This window comes from Sabethes cyaneus, chromosome 3, assembly GCF_943734655.1.
Source record: "Sabethes cyaneus chromosome 3, idSabCyanKW18_F2, whole genome shotgun sequence".
Lineage (NCBI taxonomy): Eukaryota > Metazoa > Arthropoda > Insecta > Diptera > Culicidae > Sabethes > Sabethes cyaneus.
In genome coordinates, this window is record NC_071355.1 from 19,138,570 (window position 1) to 19,160,763 (window position 22,194).

The 22,194-nt window shown below is 42.3% G+C and overlaps 1 protein-coding gene across 1 annotated transcript; it reads right to left on the bottom strand.

Annotated features, from left to right (window-relative positions):
- Positions 1-3,118: 3,118 nt before the first annotated feature.
- On the bottom strand, positions 3,119-21,843 carry LOC128742028 (serine/arginine repetitive matrix protein 2-like). The gene is made up of 4 exons (XM_053838207.1): positions 21,075-21,843; positions 5,773-6,229; positions 5,363-5,713; positions 3,119-5,297 (listed from the first exon to the last, which is right to left on the bottom strand). The coding sequence occupies exons 1-4, from the start codon at positions 21,502-21,504 to the stop codon at positions 4,259-4,261; spliced, it is 2,277 nt and encodes a 758-aa protein (XP_053694182.1). The 5' UTR covers positions 21,505-21,843; the 3' UTR covers positions 3,119-4,258.
- Between the last annotated feature and the right edge of the window lie 351 nt (positions 21,844-22,194).

Here is a 22,194-nt window from a genome sequence, read left to right on the forward strand (position 1 = left end):
TTATGAAACGTAGAATCGCGAATCTATTTTTGCTGTTGAACTAGATCCGACAGTAATTCTATCACCTAAAATGTTGTTTACGGTAAATTTTATTATCAGAGAATTTTATAAGCATGTTTTCGACACTTACGACCGTTAATTTAATAGTGAAAATTATTAGCCAATTTCACGCTAAACGTAAATATGGCATCGCTTCCGTTACCTTGGTAACGTATCAACAACGACGGTCGCGGATTCGGAATTGCAATCGAAACGAAGTAAAGTTTTTCATAAAGCATAAATCATAAAGCAAAATCATTATAATATCTTACCAGATAACTGTTCGGGTGGTAAATTAAAGTTTTCGATGTTTCAAGTTAAGTTTCGCGAGTGATGTGATGAATGGAACGGCCGAAAAAAAGTAAAGAAAAATCGACGGCGAAAAAGTGAAAATATAGTGATGAATTTTAATTGGGCAGAAATCTCAGTATTTAGTATAAGTTATGCCCCAAAAAGTAATAGAATCTAGAGAATGCAATGTTTAGTGCTTCGAATTGCAAGATCTGATTACGGCTAGCAGGTTAGTTGAACTAATTTTATTTTTTTGTGATGGTTTCCCGAGTCTATGGGAGCATGTTGATACACTGAAGAAGGGAAGGGAAGGGTGATATTCGGTGCCATACTGACTGCCATAAATGGACTCTGACGACCTTGTCCTTAAAGAGTGTCGGTGTTTTTTATCCCCTTTATTCTTTCTTTACTTCTTCCAAGAAGTGCGGATCTAGTTATAATTTGTCCTAGGACAAGAGGCTTCATTCGCACCTCGAGCAAGTATCATTCTTGTAACCATCCCCGGCTACAGGCTTCATGGCCGGTAAAGCAGAGAACAGCACAAAGTGAGGGTGTGTGTGTATATGTGTGTGTTCCTTACTACTTTTGCATTGCCTATCTCGTTCCTAGAACCCAGGTAGTGGAACAAGTTATAATTTGCCCTTGAATAAGAGGCTTCATTCGCACCTCAAGCAAGTACCACTCTTATAACTTGCCCTGGCAAAAGCCTTTCATTGTTAGTAAATGCAGAATGCAGTAGGAAGGATGTGGAGGGGCCTGAGAATAAACCCATGCTAAAGTCACTTAACATCGAATGGTCTTACTCTACTAAAATTTGAACCCATGACCACTCGCTTGTCAAGGCAGACTCGGTAATCTTGCGGGTACAGAGCCCCCCAGATTATTGTATAAATATGATTATGCGTAGCTTAACATATTTCAATAATCTTACTTCAACTCGCTTGTGACCTTTAAAAGGGCCATTAGGTACAAATAACATTAGAGGCAAGGCACGTTCAACGCAAATATGACGTGTCATTCGAATGTCCTGTTTTGACATGAATGGCAACAAGCACGTAAGTTAGCGGCGTCGATTTACTGTCTCTTGCTCCGAGAAGGTTTTACGAGTTTACTTTCACAGCTTACCGCTTGTTACATAGCAGAAAATATGGCACATCCGCAAAAATGTCTGTTTTATTTGTATGAGAGTCCTTATCCTCTTACTACAGAGGTAAGGAGTCTCAAACCATCATAAAATAAATTCATGCCTCCAAAAACACCCACATGCCAAATTTGGTTCCATTTGCTTAATTATTTCCCGAGTTATGAGGAAATTTGTGTTTCATTTATATAGGAGCCCCCCCCCCCTCGTGTAAAAAGACGGATGGGTCTCAATACATCATAGAAAAAATTCCTACCTTTTAGGGGTGTAGGGGTTACATGTCAAATTTGGTTCCATTTGCTTGATTAGTTCTCAAGTGATGAGTAAATTTGTATTTCATTTGTATGGGAGCCCCTCCTCTTAGAAGAGGAAGGGGTTTTAGTACACCATAGAAAAAATTTTTAACTCCAAAAACCCCCACATGCCAAATTTGGTTCTATTTGCTTGATTAGTTTTCGAGTTTTGAGGAAATGTGTTTCATTTGTATAGGAGCCCCCCCTTCTTACGCCCTCCATAGAATTGCTCTCCTACCCCTTCCGTAAAATTGCTGATCATTTTATCTAGCCAACGACATATGAATTGTTCAGTTTCGTTCAGTAGTTTAGTAGTTATTAGCATTTGAAATCTTTCATTCAAACGTTACACCTCTATTTTCGTTTTCACAAAGTGCTACCCAGTCCCAGTATAGTAAACAAAGACGTAGTCCTACGTCAAAAGATTGATTACCCTGCTTTTGGCTATGAAAACTGCTTCCAAAATTGGACTTTCCGACAAAAAGTTATTGACTGCTCATTTTCCCTTAAAATATTTTTTAATTGGGAACCTTGTAGTTGCGAATGTAAAGTGATGTTTTCGTAACATCTGCAAACACAAAATAGGAAATATAGCAGCCTTCAGAAAAGGTTGCTACATGTTCAGGAGCAGCATGAAGTTTTTTCTCAGGCTTGACTTGGCAAGCGCTCTTATGGACAGACGCAAACACTGCAGTTTGAGGTCGGATGGATTGATTTGAAATGGAAGTCGCCGTATGAATGAACCCAGAAATTAATTCCGCAATAATCATTTACCAACTTTTGTCACTGGAAAGCATCATGTCCTGTCAATATCCTTACTCGACGGTTACGCGAAGACAATCTACATGTCGAACATCGAGCTTTACTTTTAATCGGTTGAAAATACTTCTGGCATGCAAAGGTAAAGCAGTTTATTGAAAACATTATAATAATGTAGATTCAGCTCACGAGTTGAGTTCTCTAACAATATTGTTTGAAGAGCAAGCTCATAAATCACAAAGAATACAATGATAATTCATCGCCTGTGCAAGCCACACTTGGGGGGAATATGGGAGGCTGATGTAAAGTCTATTAAACATCATGACAAACGTTTGTGTATCGGATGATTAGAATGACGTTGAGGTGGACAAATTGTCCAATTTTTTAATCGGCATACCAGTTATCAGTATTCAAGAGCCAACATACGAACCAGTAAAAGCAGGAAGATTAAGTTCTTGGCAGCATATCCAATCCAAACATTTCAGGAAGCGCTGGTTAGCAGAATATTTTCGTTTGTAATATTGAAATATGACAATCCGTCGTCCCATTAGTGGCGATAGACCGAAAAACTACTGCACATGACAGCAAAGTCAGAACTGTGACGGTCACAACATCACACCTGAGTAAGGCAGGATAATGAACACAGTAAGAGCAAACAGTCGTGTTAAAATAAATGCGATGTCTTGTAAGCGTTAAGTTTTCAGTTGATGCCCAAATTTGTGATTAACTTTTTAATAAAAAATGTTCTTGACAAACCGGTTTTAAGTCTTTTAACAGAAGTTTATTTCAATGTCACGTCCTTGGAGGGGTGTATAAGTTTTTGCACGGGCTTTGCATCTATTTAATTTGTTTGAGATTCATGTTTTGTGCAAAATTAGGGGTTCAGCTGGAAAAACCCAATGCACCAAATGTTCCCAGTTTTCGACACCTATTACCAATCAACCAGACACACCATTTGCTATGGCTCAATGAATTGCATGTTATTTTTTGTTTTGTTTTGTTTCGGTTATTTATTTCAAATGTATCACTGATAATAAGTTTTTGCTTTTGTGTTTTCTTCCAAATTGGATTCTACTACCATATGTATGTTCTATTTTACACGCTACATTTGTTATTGTTTGCTTTGTTTGTCGGTAAGATTTGTAGCCATGGGTTCTAGCTAAAGATACGCCAACGCCTAGATATTAGGAATGCATTTCATTAGCGTTTTTAAAACAGAATAAAATCGGAAAGATTGCTAGTTCCTGTCTAGACAGATTCACCAAAGACGACGAAAGGTTCAATCGTTGAGCAACTGTGATTCGATTTCAAAGTAATATTTTAAAAATTGCTCAATACCCTAATAACAGGTACAAAGAAACAGCTGTAACACAGTTCAGTTTCATCAAAATCGAGAGAAAAAACTATCTTTTTAAAGAGAGTAAAAAACCAAACGCTTTGTTTGCTCAACTGCCGTTTCGAACCAACAGGTTTTACAGGATTAAAATTAATAAATAGACCAAAACACGTTCAAAATTACTTACGCTTACTAAACCTCTCTCACACGCACGGATCACACAAACTCACGACGAACGCTTCGGGTCGCGCGCGCGAGTTCGGTTCGATGCTGCAGGTGAGGCACGTGTGCTTCCCGGTCAAGATCACATTAATATCAACTGCGTCGCATTGATAAATACCTACATCACAATCCTTGAAGAAGTTGATGGCCAGCCACGACAGTAACGATGGCCATGCCTTAGTGTCTGTTGCGCGTACTGCGACGCACCGCCGGTCCGCTCGTCTGCTCGCTACTAGCACCCTCCGTAGGTTCTTCCTTTATCAGCTTGGTAGGTGGCGGCGGCTGCTGCTGCTTACCTTTGCTGCCAGGTTGCTTTCGGGGGGTTTTGTCTTGATTCTCCACGGTGGCGGCGGTTTGATTGGTCATTCTCCTTTGTTTTCGAGGAGGTTCCTCCAGGGTCGCTGAATCAGCTGAATTTTGTGCAGGATTTTGGAGGAAACTATCACTTGACTGGGCAGCAGTAAACGTTGGCGGCTGCCGTAGTGAATATGTACTGGTTCTTCGACTTCGGGCTGGCTGCAGTCCATCTAATCCGGTCCTAGATAGGAAAGAGTCTTTGCCGGTTGGTTCCAGAAACAGAGCCGCAGCTCCTCGCGTCCGGTTGAGCTTCTTCTGCAACTTCTGTGCGAATTCAAAATCACGTCGTTCCTGTTCGATCATAGCGGCACGTCGCTGCTGATCGGTAACGATCAATTCTTTGAGCCGACTTGCCTCGCTGTTGAAGCTTTGCCTTGTCAACCGAGTGGGCTTCGCCGTGGGTTCCGACGCCGATTTGGCCGTTGGGCTCGATTTTGCCTTACTGTTCGGTTGTGGGGAAAATTTCAGTTTCCGCTTGCGTTGACTAGCTGCTGGTTCCGGCGCTGGTTTTGTCTTTTTTCGGCTATTCCGCTTTTTCTTATTAGTTTGTCGTTTCGCTGGGGAGGATGCTGCACTGCTGGCCTTGGAACTGTTGGCACTTTTCTTCGTGACACGGCTCCGTGACGAATGCTGCTGGCTGCCCTCGTTCCAGTCACTGGGGGTTGGTGGGGTTAGCAGGTGGATATTCACCACCGAAAACGCCGACCGACGTGGCGTCGTTGGGTCAATCGGTTTGAACGGACTCTTGCTCGGACTAAAATATTCGATGGTAGAACAACCCGCTGCGGATGTTGATGGCAATGGACCGGCGTTCTCTGGCCGAATGGAAGGAACACGAACGATCGCTTTCGGCGAAAAGCTAAAACCGAAAAGTTTGGCTAATCAGTTGGAAGACCTTAAATTCCGTAGTTACAAATTACTCACCAACTCTTTGGGGTGGTAGCAATGATCGGCTTGAAGTGATTCAACTCCGAACGTAGACTATCGCCGTCATCCGGATCGTCGTCGTCATTTTCGTTGCTGGGAGATTTACGATGTAACTTTGTAGGTTTGACACAAAGCTCACTCTTGTTGATGTCGGCAATTGTGAAGACCTTCTTCGATCCGCTTGCCGTGGAGAGCTTGTTGAGGATTGAGTGTTGCGATTTTTGTTTGCCCGAGTCTCCGCCCGCTGTTTGCTGAGCCGATTTGATCAAACTGTACCGACTGGAGGTGGACGAAATACACGAGGAAGATGCCGCTGAGGCTGACGATGTGGATGAAATGGATATGACACTGAAAAAGGAAAGGATTTTAATTAGAAAGTTTCTACCGAATTCGCATGAACTTCTCACCTTCCATTGGACACCGATTTGGACGTTTCGGGTCGACTAGCGTTAACTTGGCTGCTACTGATTACATTAGATGACTGCTGTTGCGCAGCATTGCTTTGTTGGTTATCATTGATGGCGACAGTTGATTTCGGTTGCGTGAATGCCGAACCCGACGGGCCAGCTTCTTCGTCATCGTCTACCTCGTGTATGTCGCTATTGGTTGCATGTGACTGCGCTTGGTGCCGTTGCTTTCGTTCCTCCTCCGGTGTGCTGGTCGAGGACGAAATTGACAGATGGTCGCTGCTGTCCACCAGGTCAATAATACCTTCCTGCTTGTAGAGGTTAATGATGTACTTCTCCGAGGCCGCCAGTTCTTTCTTTTTCTCTTCGATTAGCTCCTTACGATAGCGTTGCAGCTCGTTTTCGTACTCTTTGCGGATTTCACCCGGTTCGCTCAGGTGGATTACAGTTTCGTTTTCTGAAAAAAAAAGTCAGACAATAATAAAATGTATTTTACTATGCTTTGTGAAAATTTTTGGCTTTATCAGACTAGTAGTACAAATTCTCATTCTACAGCGTCTCATCGTTTTATTTTCGTGGTGTTTCGATAATCAACCCGATCGGCGTTTTAACAGAGCGCACCATTCGCCCCCATGCTCCGCCTATATGGGGAACCCCGGTTGAATTGAATGCGCAGCATTTTTAACATCTAACGATCGCCTACGAACGGCCATGTCATGTAGAGTGAACTGTATTTGTGAATTTCTACAAATCTCTCCTCTAGAGAATCTCCGCTGTTGTGATGAGTCTTGCTGATACCACCCTTGTTTTCGAACCGATGAGTACAACCCTGATTCAGGATATGTGGGCCAGAGGTCTGAAAAGAGGTTACTTTCAAGGACCTATATGAACGGTGTTATTCGCAAAAAGAGTAGCCAACGACGGGAGAAGGTTGGATTTCGTTACAATGTACATCGATTGGAGAATCCCGAGGTGATAGGAGCCTTTGTCGAATAACTTAAATCCCAAGTGTCGGAGTTACCATCTGGTGGAACCGACGAAGAGCAATGGACCGGCATGAAGAACGCGTTCATCACAATCAGTGACGAAGTCCTCGGCAAAGGGCGCAGCGACCCCGAGCTAGAGCGTCAACGATACGCCGAACTGACACGCGGGACAAGAGAGCCTGAACTAACGCCCTAGTCGAAGAAGGCAAAAGCACCGCCACCAATTGTGATAACCTTTTTGTTGTACGATATTTCTCGCCGTCTTAGTGATGCCAGGATGACTACTGAGATGCCGCTAAAGGAGAGTGCTGGTCAGTTACTGACTGACCGTAAAGAACAGCTTAAGCGATAGACTGAACTTATTGAACGACTCTTCTGTGTCTGAAATGTCGGAGAGCAACAAAACTGCAGTTCATCCAAGGGCTAACCCATCTTTGTCAGCTCAGATAATGTATCAGCTATTCGGCAATATATGGGAAACCGCAACTTTTCCGGTGGACTGGATACAGGGCTATTGGTTAAAGTCCCTAAAAAGGGAGACCCAGCTGGATGCGGTGACTGGCATGGCATTACGTTGAATCTGGGTCGCACTTAAATGTAGAGAAGTTCCAGATAAGCTAGTAGTCATTATCCAAGAAGTCCGTGTTATGTTATAGGGAATAAATAGGTATTCATTCGTTGCTAACCAGTGGTCCGATAAAAAAGTGTTTTATTGAGTTGATGATTACTACATTATTGGCGACGAGGAGCAAAGTTTTATAAAATATTGGAGATTTTTGGAAGCTCAAATCTTGAAGAATTTCTTGAAGTCTGGTAAAACTTGAAGTCTTGAAGTCGTAATCTTGTCAAGTTCTCGAAACAGCGCATCGAATTCAAATTCAAGCCGGACGAAACGATTTTCATTGGAATCATCGAACAGGAAAATTGTAAACTGAAGCATGTCGATGGTAATAAAATAATTTTTGTACAATTTATTATTTTCTGATGGTTGAGAATTTGTAACTCAAATTTAGCTGTCTGAGAAAATTTGTGGCCTTCTGAATAAAAGGAAACGTAAGTTCCAGTCTCTTCGGGTAGATAAATTTAGGGAAATTTGGTTTCCAGGCCATGTATCTGTAAAAGTTTCTGTTTCTGTTTCTGTTTCTGTTTGCAGCACAAGGTGGGGCAGTTAGAGCCAAGTCTGTCCAGGGCTGAGATAAGGTGGTTGTGATAATGTTAAAAGAATCCGTGCGGATTACGCTAGCTCCATAATGTGTTGGTGATTATGGATTAATGGGCGGAAGAAGAGTGACAGAACTTGGCTTGATATAATTGTGTGCTTGGTCAATATAGCATAAGATGGCTTGTACTTATCTTGTTTTCTCCTTCCTTTGTTTGTTTCCTCGTCTTGCTCGAACCTTTCTTACAACTTCTTCATTCATGGCATCACGGCGTCCTCATCCATCGTTGTCACCAGTATGGTCATCTGTGGCTGGTCTCTTGCCCCCCCTCACGACAACATTGTTGTTGCCGTGAGAAAAAGCGATAGAGATCAGGCAGAAAAGGGAGAAAAGAAAAGAAAAGAAGAGAGAGTTTTTAGTCGCATGCTAATTGTAATTTTCAAGTTAGTAATATCACGAGAATTCTATGTCTGTCCATCACCTATGCTACTACCGACTAACTACTCGCTAGGCTGGACGCTACTCATCTCCCAAATACCCATGTCATCACGATTGACCCAGAGCTGTTCAACAACCTATGCTCATTAAAAGCCACAGCCGCCTCTTTATCTACCATCTTTGCAGTATTGTAGCTGATGGCGTAAATTTTCGAATATTTTGTGCGGAATATTATTCAAGAGCAATATTATCGCTCAGAACTATCGAAAAACTACTTGAACTTCCGAAAAATAGAGCAGATGCGATATAATGGGGACTGGTACTCGCTCGTATTATTCCCGGTGGCATTAATTGCATATTTGTAGCGGTAGTCAACCGATTTGTCGGTATGCTCTTCAGACCGTGGTCAATTGAAATGATTTTGTAACTAAAAAGGGATGAGGTGGATCAAAAAGAACTTCACTTGGAGATATGTATATATTCCGTGTTAAGTCTTAAGTGTAAGCTGTCACTGAAGCAAGACTTAATAAGATGTTAACGACGTTGATAATTCTGTGAGGATGGTATTGAATCGAAAAAAAAAAAAAAAAAAAAAAAAAAATCCTCATACCATGGCCATATAGGGGTAATAGGGGCATAATGAGCATACGGGGCAAAATGGGCCACCGTTCGTTTGGGCATATTGGACAATCAATTTCGCTAATTTGATTAATGAACTTGTTGATAATGTTCTTAATAAGCATCTCAACAAAAATCGCGTCCAAATTCGTTGACATGTCTGAGATATTGAGAAAAAACTCGAGCCGATTCAGGAATGTAAAAATACTATAAGAATTGCAATCCATAAAATAAGCTCTATAGCCATTTGTTGCGTGCTATGGACTTCTCCACTCCATATATGGTTACTATTACCATATACGAACAATTACTTTGTATGATTGAGATATTTTTTTGTTTTATCGCATTATTATAATTGTTTTTGATTAGCATGGCTGTAAGGGGCATAATGAGCATGCCTGGCAATGTATTTGTACATAACCAATAAAGGCTGGAAAGTAATATAAACATAAAAATGACATAGTCAAGTATAATGTTGCGTAATTGTAAGCAACAATCAACCCGAAAATAGCGGTTACAGAGCAAAAGTTGTGTCGTTCATCTACCTGCCACTTGAACTGCCATGTTGCATATGTTGTGCAACTGAAAAAAAAATCGTTAAATAGAAACAATCATAAAATAACCGCTGAATGAAATCAAAATAGTCACCATTTCTCTTTTCTTCTATATGATATAATCCTTTGTTATTTTCCAGTATAAACTGGCTAAATTGGTAACTTTAACTAATGTGCCCATATTGCCCCGTATGGTGGCCCATTATGCCCCGTATGGTTTTTGAACGAAGCAAAAAGTATCATTTTTTAAACATTTAAATTTAATGGCTGTTCATAGTCAATCAATATTCTAACATTGATAATTTATCAAAGACATGTCAAATCGTAAGTTTATGGCAATTATTAGAATTTTGATTACGCGCTACATGTTTTATGAAGCGTTTTGCTTAGGTGGCCCATATTGCCCCTACCACCCCTATTATGTACTATGACCCCATTTTAGGAAGTGGGAATGATGGTATATTGAGGACAGCCCTTCGCTATCGCTTGAATCAGCCAGAGAATCGAATACCTGTTTTTACTTGAAGAAGTTTTAACTCTAAAAGATTTAGTTAGAAATGGAATTTCAGTTGAAGTCTGCCAGCATTGGGCAATGGACAGAACAAAATTAATATCGAGGCTATAAAGCTTTTCGAGAGATCCACTAAGTCCGACCGCGACGACAGCCGCAAGAATGGAGAGGAGCAGGCCGCCGGTGAGTTGCCACCGTTCGACTTGATGGACTCTCCGACAGAGGCTCATCAACATTAGGAAGGCCCTTGGGAGACAAACAGCGTCATACATGGTCATTTTATGTTGTTAGTTGAATACCGTTAACGCGGTTAGTCACAAGACATGCAAATCATTCTAATAAAGGAGGGAATAAGAAAAAAAAAAAAAAATTATAATTACATCCAAAACAATACAATAGAGGTGACAGTAACAGCAACGATAGCAATATTAGTAATAATAGTAATAGCATAGGAAACTGATACAGGAAACACAGCTACTGACTATAACTTCCTGCCCATTAACAATTGTAATTTGGCAGCATAGGTATAAGAAGAATTTCCGACTCATCATAGAACACTCAAACATATATTCATTCGTACCTATACACCCATGCACACTCATACATGCATACACATGTATACATGTACGTGTGTGTATATTTTTCAGTGCTGTGCTGTCCATAATCGCATAACAGCCACAAATTCTATGGCAATCTCATAGAAAATGTCTCGATTACGCAAATAAAGACATCACATCATTTTTGAACACTCGTTCGTTCTAACTAGCGATACATTTTAATTTTCATGAGTAAGTCAAAATCTCATGAATGGTGGGTAGGATTTGGTTTCAGTTTTCTAGAGAAATTTCTGTGCATACCAGCAATTCATCTAGGGAACCGAGTAAGCCCTCCCGGTGCTTCGGCCCAAACGGATTGAATTTAAAATCAAATCCGTTCGATTTCGCTCCATTCCGCTTTACGAGACACATGCTACACATAAAGCTAAATTATGCAATACTACATACTACACATATATCCAACTTAAACTATAAACATTCTACATGCGGAACTAAGAATTTTTAGGTCGTTTGGCCGAAGTACGCGTCAAACCACCTACCCATGGGAGGGGTTTCCAGGCCATGTATCTGTAAAAGTTGCAAACTAAATGAAGAGAATATTGATTCTAGTCCATTTAAAAAATCAAACGAAGGAAAAAGTTCAGTCCATCATTTTATGAGAATGGTGAAGGCTCCACGTCTGTTCGTTGGGAGGAGTGGAAAGGTCAATTCTTAGCTTACATGGAATTAAAAGGTGGTGATGAGCACGAAGAAAAGTGTAAAGCTCTAATGTGTTTTGGCGGATCAAATGTGAAAAAGATCGCTAAAAATGCCAAAGAACCTGATGGCATTCTTGACAACCGATATCGAGCTGCGATTGAGGTTTTAGACAATTATTTTTCTCCCAGAATGTCATTGCGCTATGAGAGAAATAAATTTCGACAACTGGTGTTCAAACCATTCGAAAAACTTGATCAATTTGTTTTGCGCCTCAAGGTTCAAGCTAATTTAGGCAATTTTAACGATCAAGTTTATGGGATCATTATGGATCAAATAGCCTTCGCTACGCAGAATAATGACAAATTGAGGGCCAAATATTTAGAAGCTGACGTTTCCTTAGATCAAATGATAAAGATTGGACGAACCTACGAGTCTGTACCTGCACAAGTTCTAGAGCTCCGCGAAAAGCCTAGTGAGATAATCGAGGATAGAAATTTAAATACCATCAGAAAATTTGCTAAAACTGATAAAGATAGTGGAACAACGTGTATCAAATGTTCAGGAAAACATTTCAGCAATGATAAAAATTGTTTCGCTCGAAATTCTGTATGCAATCAGGAAAAACGGACATTTTGCACGTTGTTGCTGGAAAATTCGTAATGTATTTCATCCATACAGTCGGTAGAGTGGAAGGAAAGGTTATGCAACTCAGCAAGGTTTTCGGGCTCAAAATAACGATGCAGATAAACAACAAATGTTTATAAGAGAGATAGACAACACAACCGACAAAGTGGAAATACGGGAATTATTCCATTTAAACGGTAAACGGTTTATTGAAGCTGCAGTGGGTGGTGTGAAAATTCAATTCGTTATCGACACAGAAGTAGATGAGGACATTCTTAGTTCTACAGATTGGAAAACTCTGAAGCATGTAGAATTCAAGGCATTTGATGTACGTAATCTTGATGCTGAAATATCAGTATCGGAAGTGAAACATATCGTACAACGTTCTTTGTCATAGAAAATGGAAGATGTTCGCTACTCTCCGGATATTCCGCTGAAAAATTAGGCGTGGTCAAATTTTTGAATATAGCAGTGCGTTGCCGTGCATTGAAGGTAAGAATAGATCATATAAATATTATACATTCAGTGCATTTATATACATTAACAACATAACAGATATGACAGCAATTGTGAAAATTGACAAGTCTGTTCCACCTGTTAGACAAGCGTATCGGTGTATACCAATCCCCCTGGAAAAGCTTAGTCTTTCGAAACGAAAAGAATTAGAAGATCAGGATATTATAGAAAAGGTATATGCAGCATCAGAATGGGTTTCTCCAATGCTCATGAAACGAAAAAGCGCTGATGAAGTAAGAAGCAAACAAAGCAGTAGTTAGGGAAATTCACCCTTTGCCAAGAATGGAACAAATGGTTTGCCGGTTGAAAGGCAGTAAATTTTTCACCAAGTTTGATATAAAACAAGCTTTTCATCAGTTCATCCTTCAAGAAGAATTTCGATATATTACTACATTCATTTCACCATTGGGGTTAATGCGCTACAAGAGGTTAGTTTTTGGACTATCAGCAGATCCAGAACTGTCCAGCGGCGGAGAGGTCTGAGTAGATGACGTCAGTCTGAGAACGATCGTCAAAGCAAACCGTTACGTAGGTAGTGAATGTTAGTAGACTGGTGAACGTTGAGGGTTGAGCGCTTGGGTATGAATGCGTGTTGCTCGTCAGCGATGTACTGCTGGACGAACGAGCTCACATAAGGCAGAAGTCCCTCTGTAGTTGTCCATATTTCTTTTGTTTCTATTCTTAAGTACTGGAAACATGTGAGCTAGTTTCCAAGCAGAAGAAAATATGGCTGAGCTAATCGATGAGGTAAATAGACGTCGGTTTAGAGCAAGCAAGGTATCGATACAGTTCTTTAGAAAGACTGAAGACATGCCATCCGGTTCACTGGAAGTTGCACTTTTTAACTTCAAAGTACCCTGCTTAATCATGGTATCATCAAAAGTCAGGTTAGTGAGAGAATTGCTGAGATTTGAAACGCTGTCTAGCGTCTAGTAGATGCTTCTGTTTCGGACAGCCTTCCATCGACAAAGACGCCGGAGGATTTTCGCGAGAACAGTTGACAAACCATATTTAGATTGGTCGTTGTCGTTTCTAACGAACGTGGCTGATGGAAGACCGTCGTCTTTCCGTTGAACACTAATAGCTTTCCAGATCGACTTGCATTTACGCTTCAGTCAGTCTACGCTCAACATTATTTAAGTATTTACGGAAGCAGTGTCGACTAAACTTTTTGCAGCGCTCCATCCTAACGAGTGGGGCACTCGTCAACATATATTCCGGAGCCTGGTTACCAGGCCTTACTTATACTTATTCAGCCGAGAGCCGGGGTGGCTCTTGCCGTAGCAAGAATTCCTCTCCGTTGTACTCGGTCCTGGGCTACTCGTCGCCAATTCGTTTCGCGTCTCGATCTCGACACACGTCGGCTTCAACCTGGTCGAGCCATCGTGCACGTTGATCCCCTCTATTCCTGGTGCCGGTGGGATTGTTGAAGAGAACGGATTTCACTACACACTCGTCCGGCATCCTTGCAACGTGGCCGGCCCACCGTAGTCTCCCAACTTTCGCCTGGTGTACGATGGGAACCTCTACAAGCAGTGCTTGTAGCTCGTGATTCATACGTCACCGCCACTCTCCGTTTGTACTCCGCCAAAAATAGTCCGTAACACCTTTCGTTCAAAAACGGCAAGTGCACGTATGTCTTCCGTAAGCAAAGCTACTGTTTCAAGTCCGTAGAGGACTACCGGTCTTATTAGCGTTTTGTACATCGTCAACTTTGTGCGGCGGCGTATGCTCCTAGATCGAAACGTCTTGCGGAGGGAAAAGTAGGCTCGATTTCCAGCTTGAATGCGTCGTTGGATCTCCTTACTCGTATTATTGTCGGCGGTGAACAGAGATCCCAAATATACGAACTCATCAACCACTTCCAGTTCATCGCCGTCAATAGTCACTGTCCATGGGAGGTAAACGTTACTTTCTCGGCAGCCAAAAATGCTGATACTTTCTCGGGAGCCTCCTCCTACCATACATTTGGTTTTCGACGCATTAATTTGTAACCCTATCCTCTTAGCCTCCGTTTTTAGGCTGGCGTAGATCGCCTCCGCCGTCCTACGGTTTCTCGTAATGATGTCGAGGTCGTCTGCAAAGGCTAGGAGTTGGCTACTCTTCTAAGGCTAAGATCGTTCTTCTCGTTTCGATGCCCGCTCGCCGGATCACACCTTCAACAGCGATATTGAATAACATACAGGACAGTCCATCCCCTTACCGTAACCCTCTGCGCGATTCGAAGGGACTTGAGAGTGTCCCCGAAACGCGCACATAGCACATCACTCGTTGCAGAGTAGTTTTGATCAGCCGCGTCAGTTTGTCCGGAAAACCGTACTCGTGCATTATCTGCCATAGCTGTTCGCGTTCAACGGTATCGTATGCTGCTCTGAAATCCACGAAAATATGATGCGTGGGCACGTTGTACTCTCGACATTCCTGAAGGATTTGTCGGAGAGTAAAAATTTGATCCGTAGTAGCACGGGCCCCCATAAAGCCCGCCTGATACTGCCCTACGAATTCTCTTGCTATTGGGGATAGACGACGCAACAAAATCTGTGAGAGCACCTTGTAGGCCACGTTGACCAGCGTAATGCCGCGTTGGTTACAGCAGTCTAGCCGGTCGCCCTTTTTGTAGATGGGACAGACTACGCCTTCCATCCACTCCTCCGGTAGTTTCTCTTCTTCCCAAATCCTTAAAATCAGTCAATGAAGTGCCGTTGCTAGCGGTTCTTGGCCATTTTTGTAGAGTTCAGCCGGGAGTCGGTCCTTTCCGGCTGCTTTATTATTCTTCAACAGACCGATTTGTCGCCGCATCTTTTCGAGATCGGGAGCCGGTACGCTGTTGTCGTTTGTAGGTACTCCGAGGTTAACTTCCATTGCGTCTCCTACTTCTATATCGCCGTTGAGGTGCTCATCGAAGAACTGCTTCCACCTGTCGACCACTTCGCGCTCGTTTGTGATTAGATCCCCTCCCTCGTCCCTACACATGTCAGGATTTGGTGTGTGGGCCTTGCGACTTTGGTTCACCTTCTCATAAAACTTGCGGGTGTCATAAGCCCGGAATAGTTGTTCTAGCTCCTCACGATCTCTGTCCTCGTTCTGGTGCCTTTTCCTCCTCAGGATCGTGGTCATTTCATTTCTCGCTCGTCGATACTTGGCCAATCTCTATCGTGGATATACTCAGATAGTTTTCCCAAGTTCTTTTTTTCCTCTCTATCGCTTCTTGTCATTCCCCGTCAAACCAATCATCTCCTAGGTTCGAAGCATCTAGCTCCACAGAGGAAGGTAGAGCGTCATCCAGCACGCGCGTGTACTTTTCGGCAGTTCGCGGGTTGTCTAGTTACCGAATATTTAGCCGAGGAGGGCGACTTTGCCGCGAGGTATACTGTCCATAAATGCATAACAGTCCCATCTGACTTTTCACCACTTTTGAGATAAACCTGGGAATCGTCTTTAAATTAACTGTTCTTTCAATATTTCAAACAAAAAAGTTATGTTTGTTCCCAAGATGTTGAAAAAAATATCAAACTATGTCAGTCCCATATTACAAATAAACGCATAACAGTCGGATTACCTACGAATGGCCGAAACACAAATGGCCGAATCACGAATGGCCGAAACACAAATGGCCGAAATAACGAATGGCATACTATACCAAATGGCCGAATCACGAATGGCCGAATCACAAAAGGCCGAATCACGATTGGCCGAATCACAAATGACCGAAACACGAATGGCCGAATGTCATATTCGACCGAAAATATTCATAGCCTTCAACCTGCGCAAACGTTGGGTATATGCTGTCCTTACTCGCTGCCGCTCGTTCGGACTTAACTAAGGGATAATCCCTAATAGACAGTAAACCTAGGAAAATGCATGCACCTAAATAGTGGTTTCTGCAGGGGGGCTGCCCCCCTGCAGTGGCCGGCGCTTCCGACGGCGGGTCACCGGCGCACACTCGCGGCCTACGGCCGTCTCGCCCTGAATCATCTAGGAAACATTTGCTACTAACACGGTAAATACGTCTCGCACCTTATAATGAAGATGTATTTATAATTAAGAAATATGAGATAAAAACCAGGTAAAAACAAGTTTATTACCCTATCACTAAAGCGACCGAAATATTTCATTCAATATCCCGCCGTGTCCATCTTTGTTGACCGCACATAGCAAAGCCAACAGTTGTGTCCATTGTTGTTGAACGCGGTTTGCTTTCCGCACGGTAGTTGGTAGTTGTCCTGTGAAAAATGAGTGCAACCGGCGATTCATCCGATGTTGCTGGTTTCAACGATGAAGAAAGTGCACCTGTCGTCAAAATTGTGTTGTCGCAGAGAGGAAAACCGATGCTTTCCATTGATGGAGTACTATTCAATAAAAACAAGCAGGTAATATACGCAACTATTGTTGGTTCCCATCACCTGTCAATGACCAGGATCATCACAGAGCTGCGGGTGGAGCAAAAGGCGATAGAGAGGAACATCCTTAGAATTCTTCAAGGGGATGTTCCGAATTCGCGCCGAGAAATAGACGAAAAAATCTACTCGAAATGTGTTAATGCTCACAAAATGAGCAGCAAAAATTTTGTTGACGCAGTTGCGGTTTTATTAAGCGCTAAACAAAGGCGTTCCTAAAGCATGTTTTGTTTGTTTAATAGTAGTAGTTTGTTTTTTGTTTGATTAAAGTTATTTGTTAGCTACTTGCCAATTCATGTTTTTTTATTGAGTAGTTAGTAGTTCGTGATTCGGCCATTCGTGATTCGGCCTTTCATGATTCGGCCTTTCATGATTCGGCCTTTCATGATTCGGCCTTTCGTGATTCGGCCTTCTGTGACTGTTATTGAAATTCGGCCATTTGGATTTCGGCCATTCGTTATTCGGCCATTTGTGTTTCGGCCATTCGGTACCAGCCCTAACAGTCACAGTAGTAAAAATATATCAATAAGCATCTGTTTTTGGGAAATGCCTGGACCGATTCACCTGTAGCAACTACCAAACGGAAAATTTTATGGCCTAGAAGAACATTATTGAGCAGAATTTGGATCGGATGTAGGATTCCGAAGTTACAGTGGGAACAAGTTCCGGAATATATGGGACTTGGACATAGAAGCACCTTGAATAACAACAAACCCATCATGTGACACCTATAAATACACGGGTTTGCAAATCTAGACTATTGGTAGTCGTATAAAGTGTACAAGACGCCATTGGCCACATCTAAACATGTTCGTGAATGTTCCGGATTCCTCTACGGGGATCAGTTTCTGAATTTAACTAAAATACAACATGTGACATCTCTAAGTCGGTACTCGAAATTGCAAAACTAGTTTGAAATAGTTCATTTGTTGTCACATATAGTGTCCAGGTTCACATTGGTCATACTCGAACACGTTCTGGGAGTGTTCCGGACACACAGGAAAGCGACCAGCTTCTGAGTCAAACAAGCCCAATCATGCAACCTCACTATAAACTCAATATACCAAATTACAATAAAAAGGAGAAAAGGCCAGGAAGAGATTTGAGTCAAAAAGGACATTTTGAACAATTGAATTGAACGAGCACGTGAATTATCAAAACAACGACACGTGGTCTTGAAAATGCTGCCGAGTCACCGACAACGCAAGGATCAAGGCATGCTGTGCCTGTTTCAAAACTTAGAAAAACTGCCGAGGTTACTGATATGCGTTTATTTGTGCTTGAATAAGCAAGAATAAACGTATAACAGTCACAGTCACAGTCACTGTTATACGTTTATTCTTGCTTATTCAAGCACAAATAAACGCATATCAGTAACTTCGGCAGTTTTTCTAAGTTTTGAAACAAATTTTAGGTCACTTGTGAACAAATTGTTTGTAAAAGTATTCTGTTATGTACATTCAAGTGATTTTATGACGATTTGAACGATTTGTTTCCAAAATCGATTCAATATTAAAGAAAAATTGTCGTGGCTTCAACAGCGTTTTTCGCAGTTGCACGATTTTGCAGATGTGACTGTCTTCCATTTATGGGCAGTATAAACCGTCGATAGTTTTGAGCGCACAGGTACTGCTACTAGGGAGGGAGCGTACGTTGGTAATGTTCGAGAAGAACCGGCCCTCGTTGAGAATATGGTCGATTTGGTTCGAGGTTTGTTGGTCAGGTGATCTTCAGGTGGCCTTGTGGATATCTTTGTGGGGAAAGAAGGTGCTTTTGATCATCAGGCCTCGGAAAGCCGCAAAGTTGATGCATCGCTGGCCGTTATCGTTCGTGTCGGTGTGCAGGCTATGCGGCCAGGTCACCGGTCTATACATTGCTTCCCTGCCGACCTGGGCGTTCATATCCCCGATGACGATCTTGATGTCCCGTCGTGAGCAGCTGTCGTACGTTGCCTCCAGCTGCGCATAGAACGCTTCCTTCTCGTCGTCGGATCTACCTACGTGTGGAGAATGCACGTTTATGATGGTATATTTGAAGAAACAGCCTTTTATCCTCAACACGCACGTCCTACCAGGCCAGGCCTGGCATTGGAGATTTTTTTGATTTGCTGCACAGTGGTTATACTATAGCAATCGAACAACTTGGTGATGATCGGAGGAAGAAGTTAAAGAATTGGAGTCGATGAGCAGATAGCTGTTGCCGCATTCGCACCAATTGATCCCGGGAGATTTGAAATCACTCAGAGTAAATCGTCAAAGGCGAAAGCTGACGAAGAAATTGCGGAAAACGATACCATATGAAAGTTGAAGAGACCCCGTACGGTGGGAAATATACGGCGCACATGTATAAAGAGCGCCAGGATTATTTTAGTGTCACCCCGACTTGCTCAACAGGTAACCCGCCGCCCGTGGATTTGCGGCTGTTATGCGCACTCCGGGCACAACGGAAGACTTCGTAGTTCGATTCAAAGATTTGTGTGGAGGAGATAGTTCCTGTTGTTGTACACTTGCTTCAGTATCCATAGATTCGCCGGAAGTTAGGGACGTGCTTATTAGTTTTCTCAACAGGCCGACTTTCCGGATCAAACCGGTGCCTTCGAATGTTGCTTCCAAGCTTGATCGGACGTTCTCCGAAGAAGTAGCTTCTTTCACATGTACCTACGTAATTCAGCGGACCCAGTAGAAGAAAAGCTTTTAGTTTCTCGGTTCTCCAATGCATTTTCGGCCACTGGAGTTCCCTCTTCATTTAGCTTCGACTTGACTGCTTCCCAAGGAACTTTCAGTGCCAAGAACGTCTGGGCCGCAAATTTTTCGCGGCATAACAAAAGTGGCATGGACGTGGACGGCGCACTTGACGAACTGTACATCCGGATCGGTGCAGTATCCGTATCTTCCGCCTATCTGGGAACTTGTCGAGTCCCCTAGGGCTGGGTCCATAATCTCTTGTGAATTGGTTAGAGCCGTACAACAAACTAGGTACTCCGGTTGGCAGGTGAAACATTAATGCACGACTAAAATACACTATATTTAAGTCGTGCATTAATGAAAATTTTATTGAAATAACTTATTTGCTACACGCCTGCTGTGATCGTATTGTCGCATCATATTAACAATTTTCTGTAGTGCCTGAAGGGTCAAACATAATGCAGCGTCAACGCGTCCGTCAGTATTATTCTGACAGTTTTCCTTTGGGTTAACTGTCAAACTGGAGGCTGACGTGTGCGTTGACGCAGCATTCTGTTTAACCCTTGAGACAAATCCTGCACAGTGAGTTTGGAGCCAATGGTCACTGGCCACGCTCTAGAACAATTTAATACCACATGCCCCGCTATGCTATTAAAACAGTGACTCTGTCCTTTTATACAATTTTTGTTCAGTTTACTGTTAATTTTGTAGTTCAAGTAGAATCATATAGAAAAAAAAATCTAGACCTGCAAATCATGAGTACAATTTTCTATAACACCCACCATATGAAGTTGCACAATGAGGAATAGCTTGCTGTCCCAAACATGATTTTTTCAACTTTCATTTCATTTGGCCATTTTCACCAGTCTTGAACAATAACGGAGCAGCAGCACGTAAATTTGCTGCGTCTATTTTGTCCATTAGAACACAATAATTACATTCCCATAAACAGAATTGTTATTTTAAGTGTAAACACTGCTTTTTAAACACAAAAAGAGTCAATACGACAATGAATCTTAGTTTAACCGTTCGCTCGATTATTGTTCTTTTTACTTCATATCTTTCTTGGTACGAAGTGATCTGTCAACCTTCATGAACAATTGCTTCGTGTTGACCCAAACTCATTTTAAACAATGATTTCGTTAAAAGCATTACACAAATAAAAATAATGCGTTTTAATTGAATACAAAATGAAGTAAAATTTATGTTGCCACCAGCCAACATCCGAAACAAACCGGCAGCGGAATTTGACAAAACCATTTGTTGACGTTTTGTTTCCTTCCTATGTTGTTGATACTTATCGTTTGCATAGAAAATCAATTGTACGACCTGACGGACATTAACCTGAAACTGGACAAGACAATCCAGCCAAACCCATTTTCGTCAAGGGCACTACTTTTTTTCAGTCATTCATAAAATAAATAATCTTTGCTGTAGTAGTAGCACTGGTTTTGACTGACTGTAAAGTCGCCCATTTTTTCCCCTGCATCAGATAAGCCAGCAAATCAATATTTTCCACTATCGAGAGAGTAGTGACCGCCCGTTTGCGTGTACTTACGTGGTACAAAACAGGTTCCGGCGCTTCCGTTTCCGTTGCACCGTGCTCCGTCCTCCTCCAGATAATCTCTAAACTGGCTCTGAATTGCACTCCACAGCTGCTCGTGAACCAACTTGTTCACTCGCGATGCATTCCTGTACCAGGTACCGAACCGCTTACGACAGCACGGGCAGTTCAGGTTGTTCTTCTCAATGGTTCCACTCAAGCAGTTGCGACAGAACCTGTGCTGGCACGGTAGAAAGACCGGCTCCACCAGCACCGATTGGCAAACCGTACAGAGTATGTCGTCCAGCTGGAGGTTTTCAAAGTTGAGTTGCGTAGAACCGTGACCTCCGTTTCGACTGCCTGCTGCGGATCCAGCCGCGGACGAACCGGTGGCCAAATGTGGATTGGAACTGGCCGACGGATAATTCAGCAGCTTTGAAGACATTGTCCGATATCACAATACACAAAAATAACTTCGCCCTCTCTCTTTATCTCCCTTTCACTCGTTCGTTTGCTCGCTTTAATCAACCGAAAAGGGAAACCGGTAGGAAGAAATTTTTCTCAAGGACTTTTTGCACTTTGATTAGCTGATGCTTTCGAAGCAAATACAGGAAAACGTTTACATTTTTATGCTCTAAAACGGCACCGGACACTTCACTTGTCAATCCTTCAGTACGATAGTACACTTTGGACCTAAAACACGAACAATTTACACCACTAAACGACGAATTGAATGCAGCTTCCTTCACACTTTAGAGGCGAAAAATGGCAGCTTTTACGCGATGGACAAAGTGTAGTTCTTTTTTTTTTGGTTTGCAGCTTCACGCATTCAGAACAGACAGCGAGCTCTTCCTTTCGCTTTGCCGTGCGTCGCGGTTCGTTTCGTCGTTTTGCTGCGTCCACTTCACCTGATGTTGCGAATTTATGCAAGCAAACGTCAAACTTTATGCTGTCCTTTCTCGTTCGCCGTCAGAGACAGAGGTGCCAGATTTTTCTACAAAAAAAATTGCAATTACTTGAAAACTGGGAAAGATCGCTAGAAACTTTATTTACAGTAAATTTGTAGAAACCTAATGGCATCGAAAGCATCGAAGATTTGTAACAAAAAACTGAACCAAACTGCTATTTATCTGAA

Coding starts and splice junctions, on each gene's coding strand:
- LOC128742028 (XM_053838207.1), bottom strand. CDS start 21,504: ATGTCTTCAAAGCTGCTGAATTATCCGTCGGCCAGTTCCAATCCACAT. Junction 6,230..21,074: donor CGGAACCTGTTTTGTACCAC/GTAAGTACACGC, acceptor TTTTTTTTTCAG/AAAACGAAACTGTAATCCAC. Junction 5,714..5,772: donor AAATCGGTGTCCAATGGAAG/GTGAGAAGTTCA, acceptor TTCCTTTTTCAG/TGTCATATCCATTTCATCCA.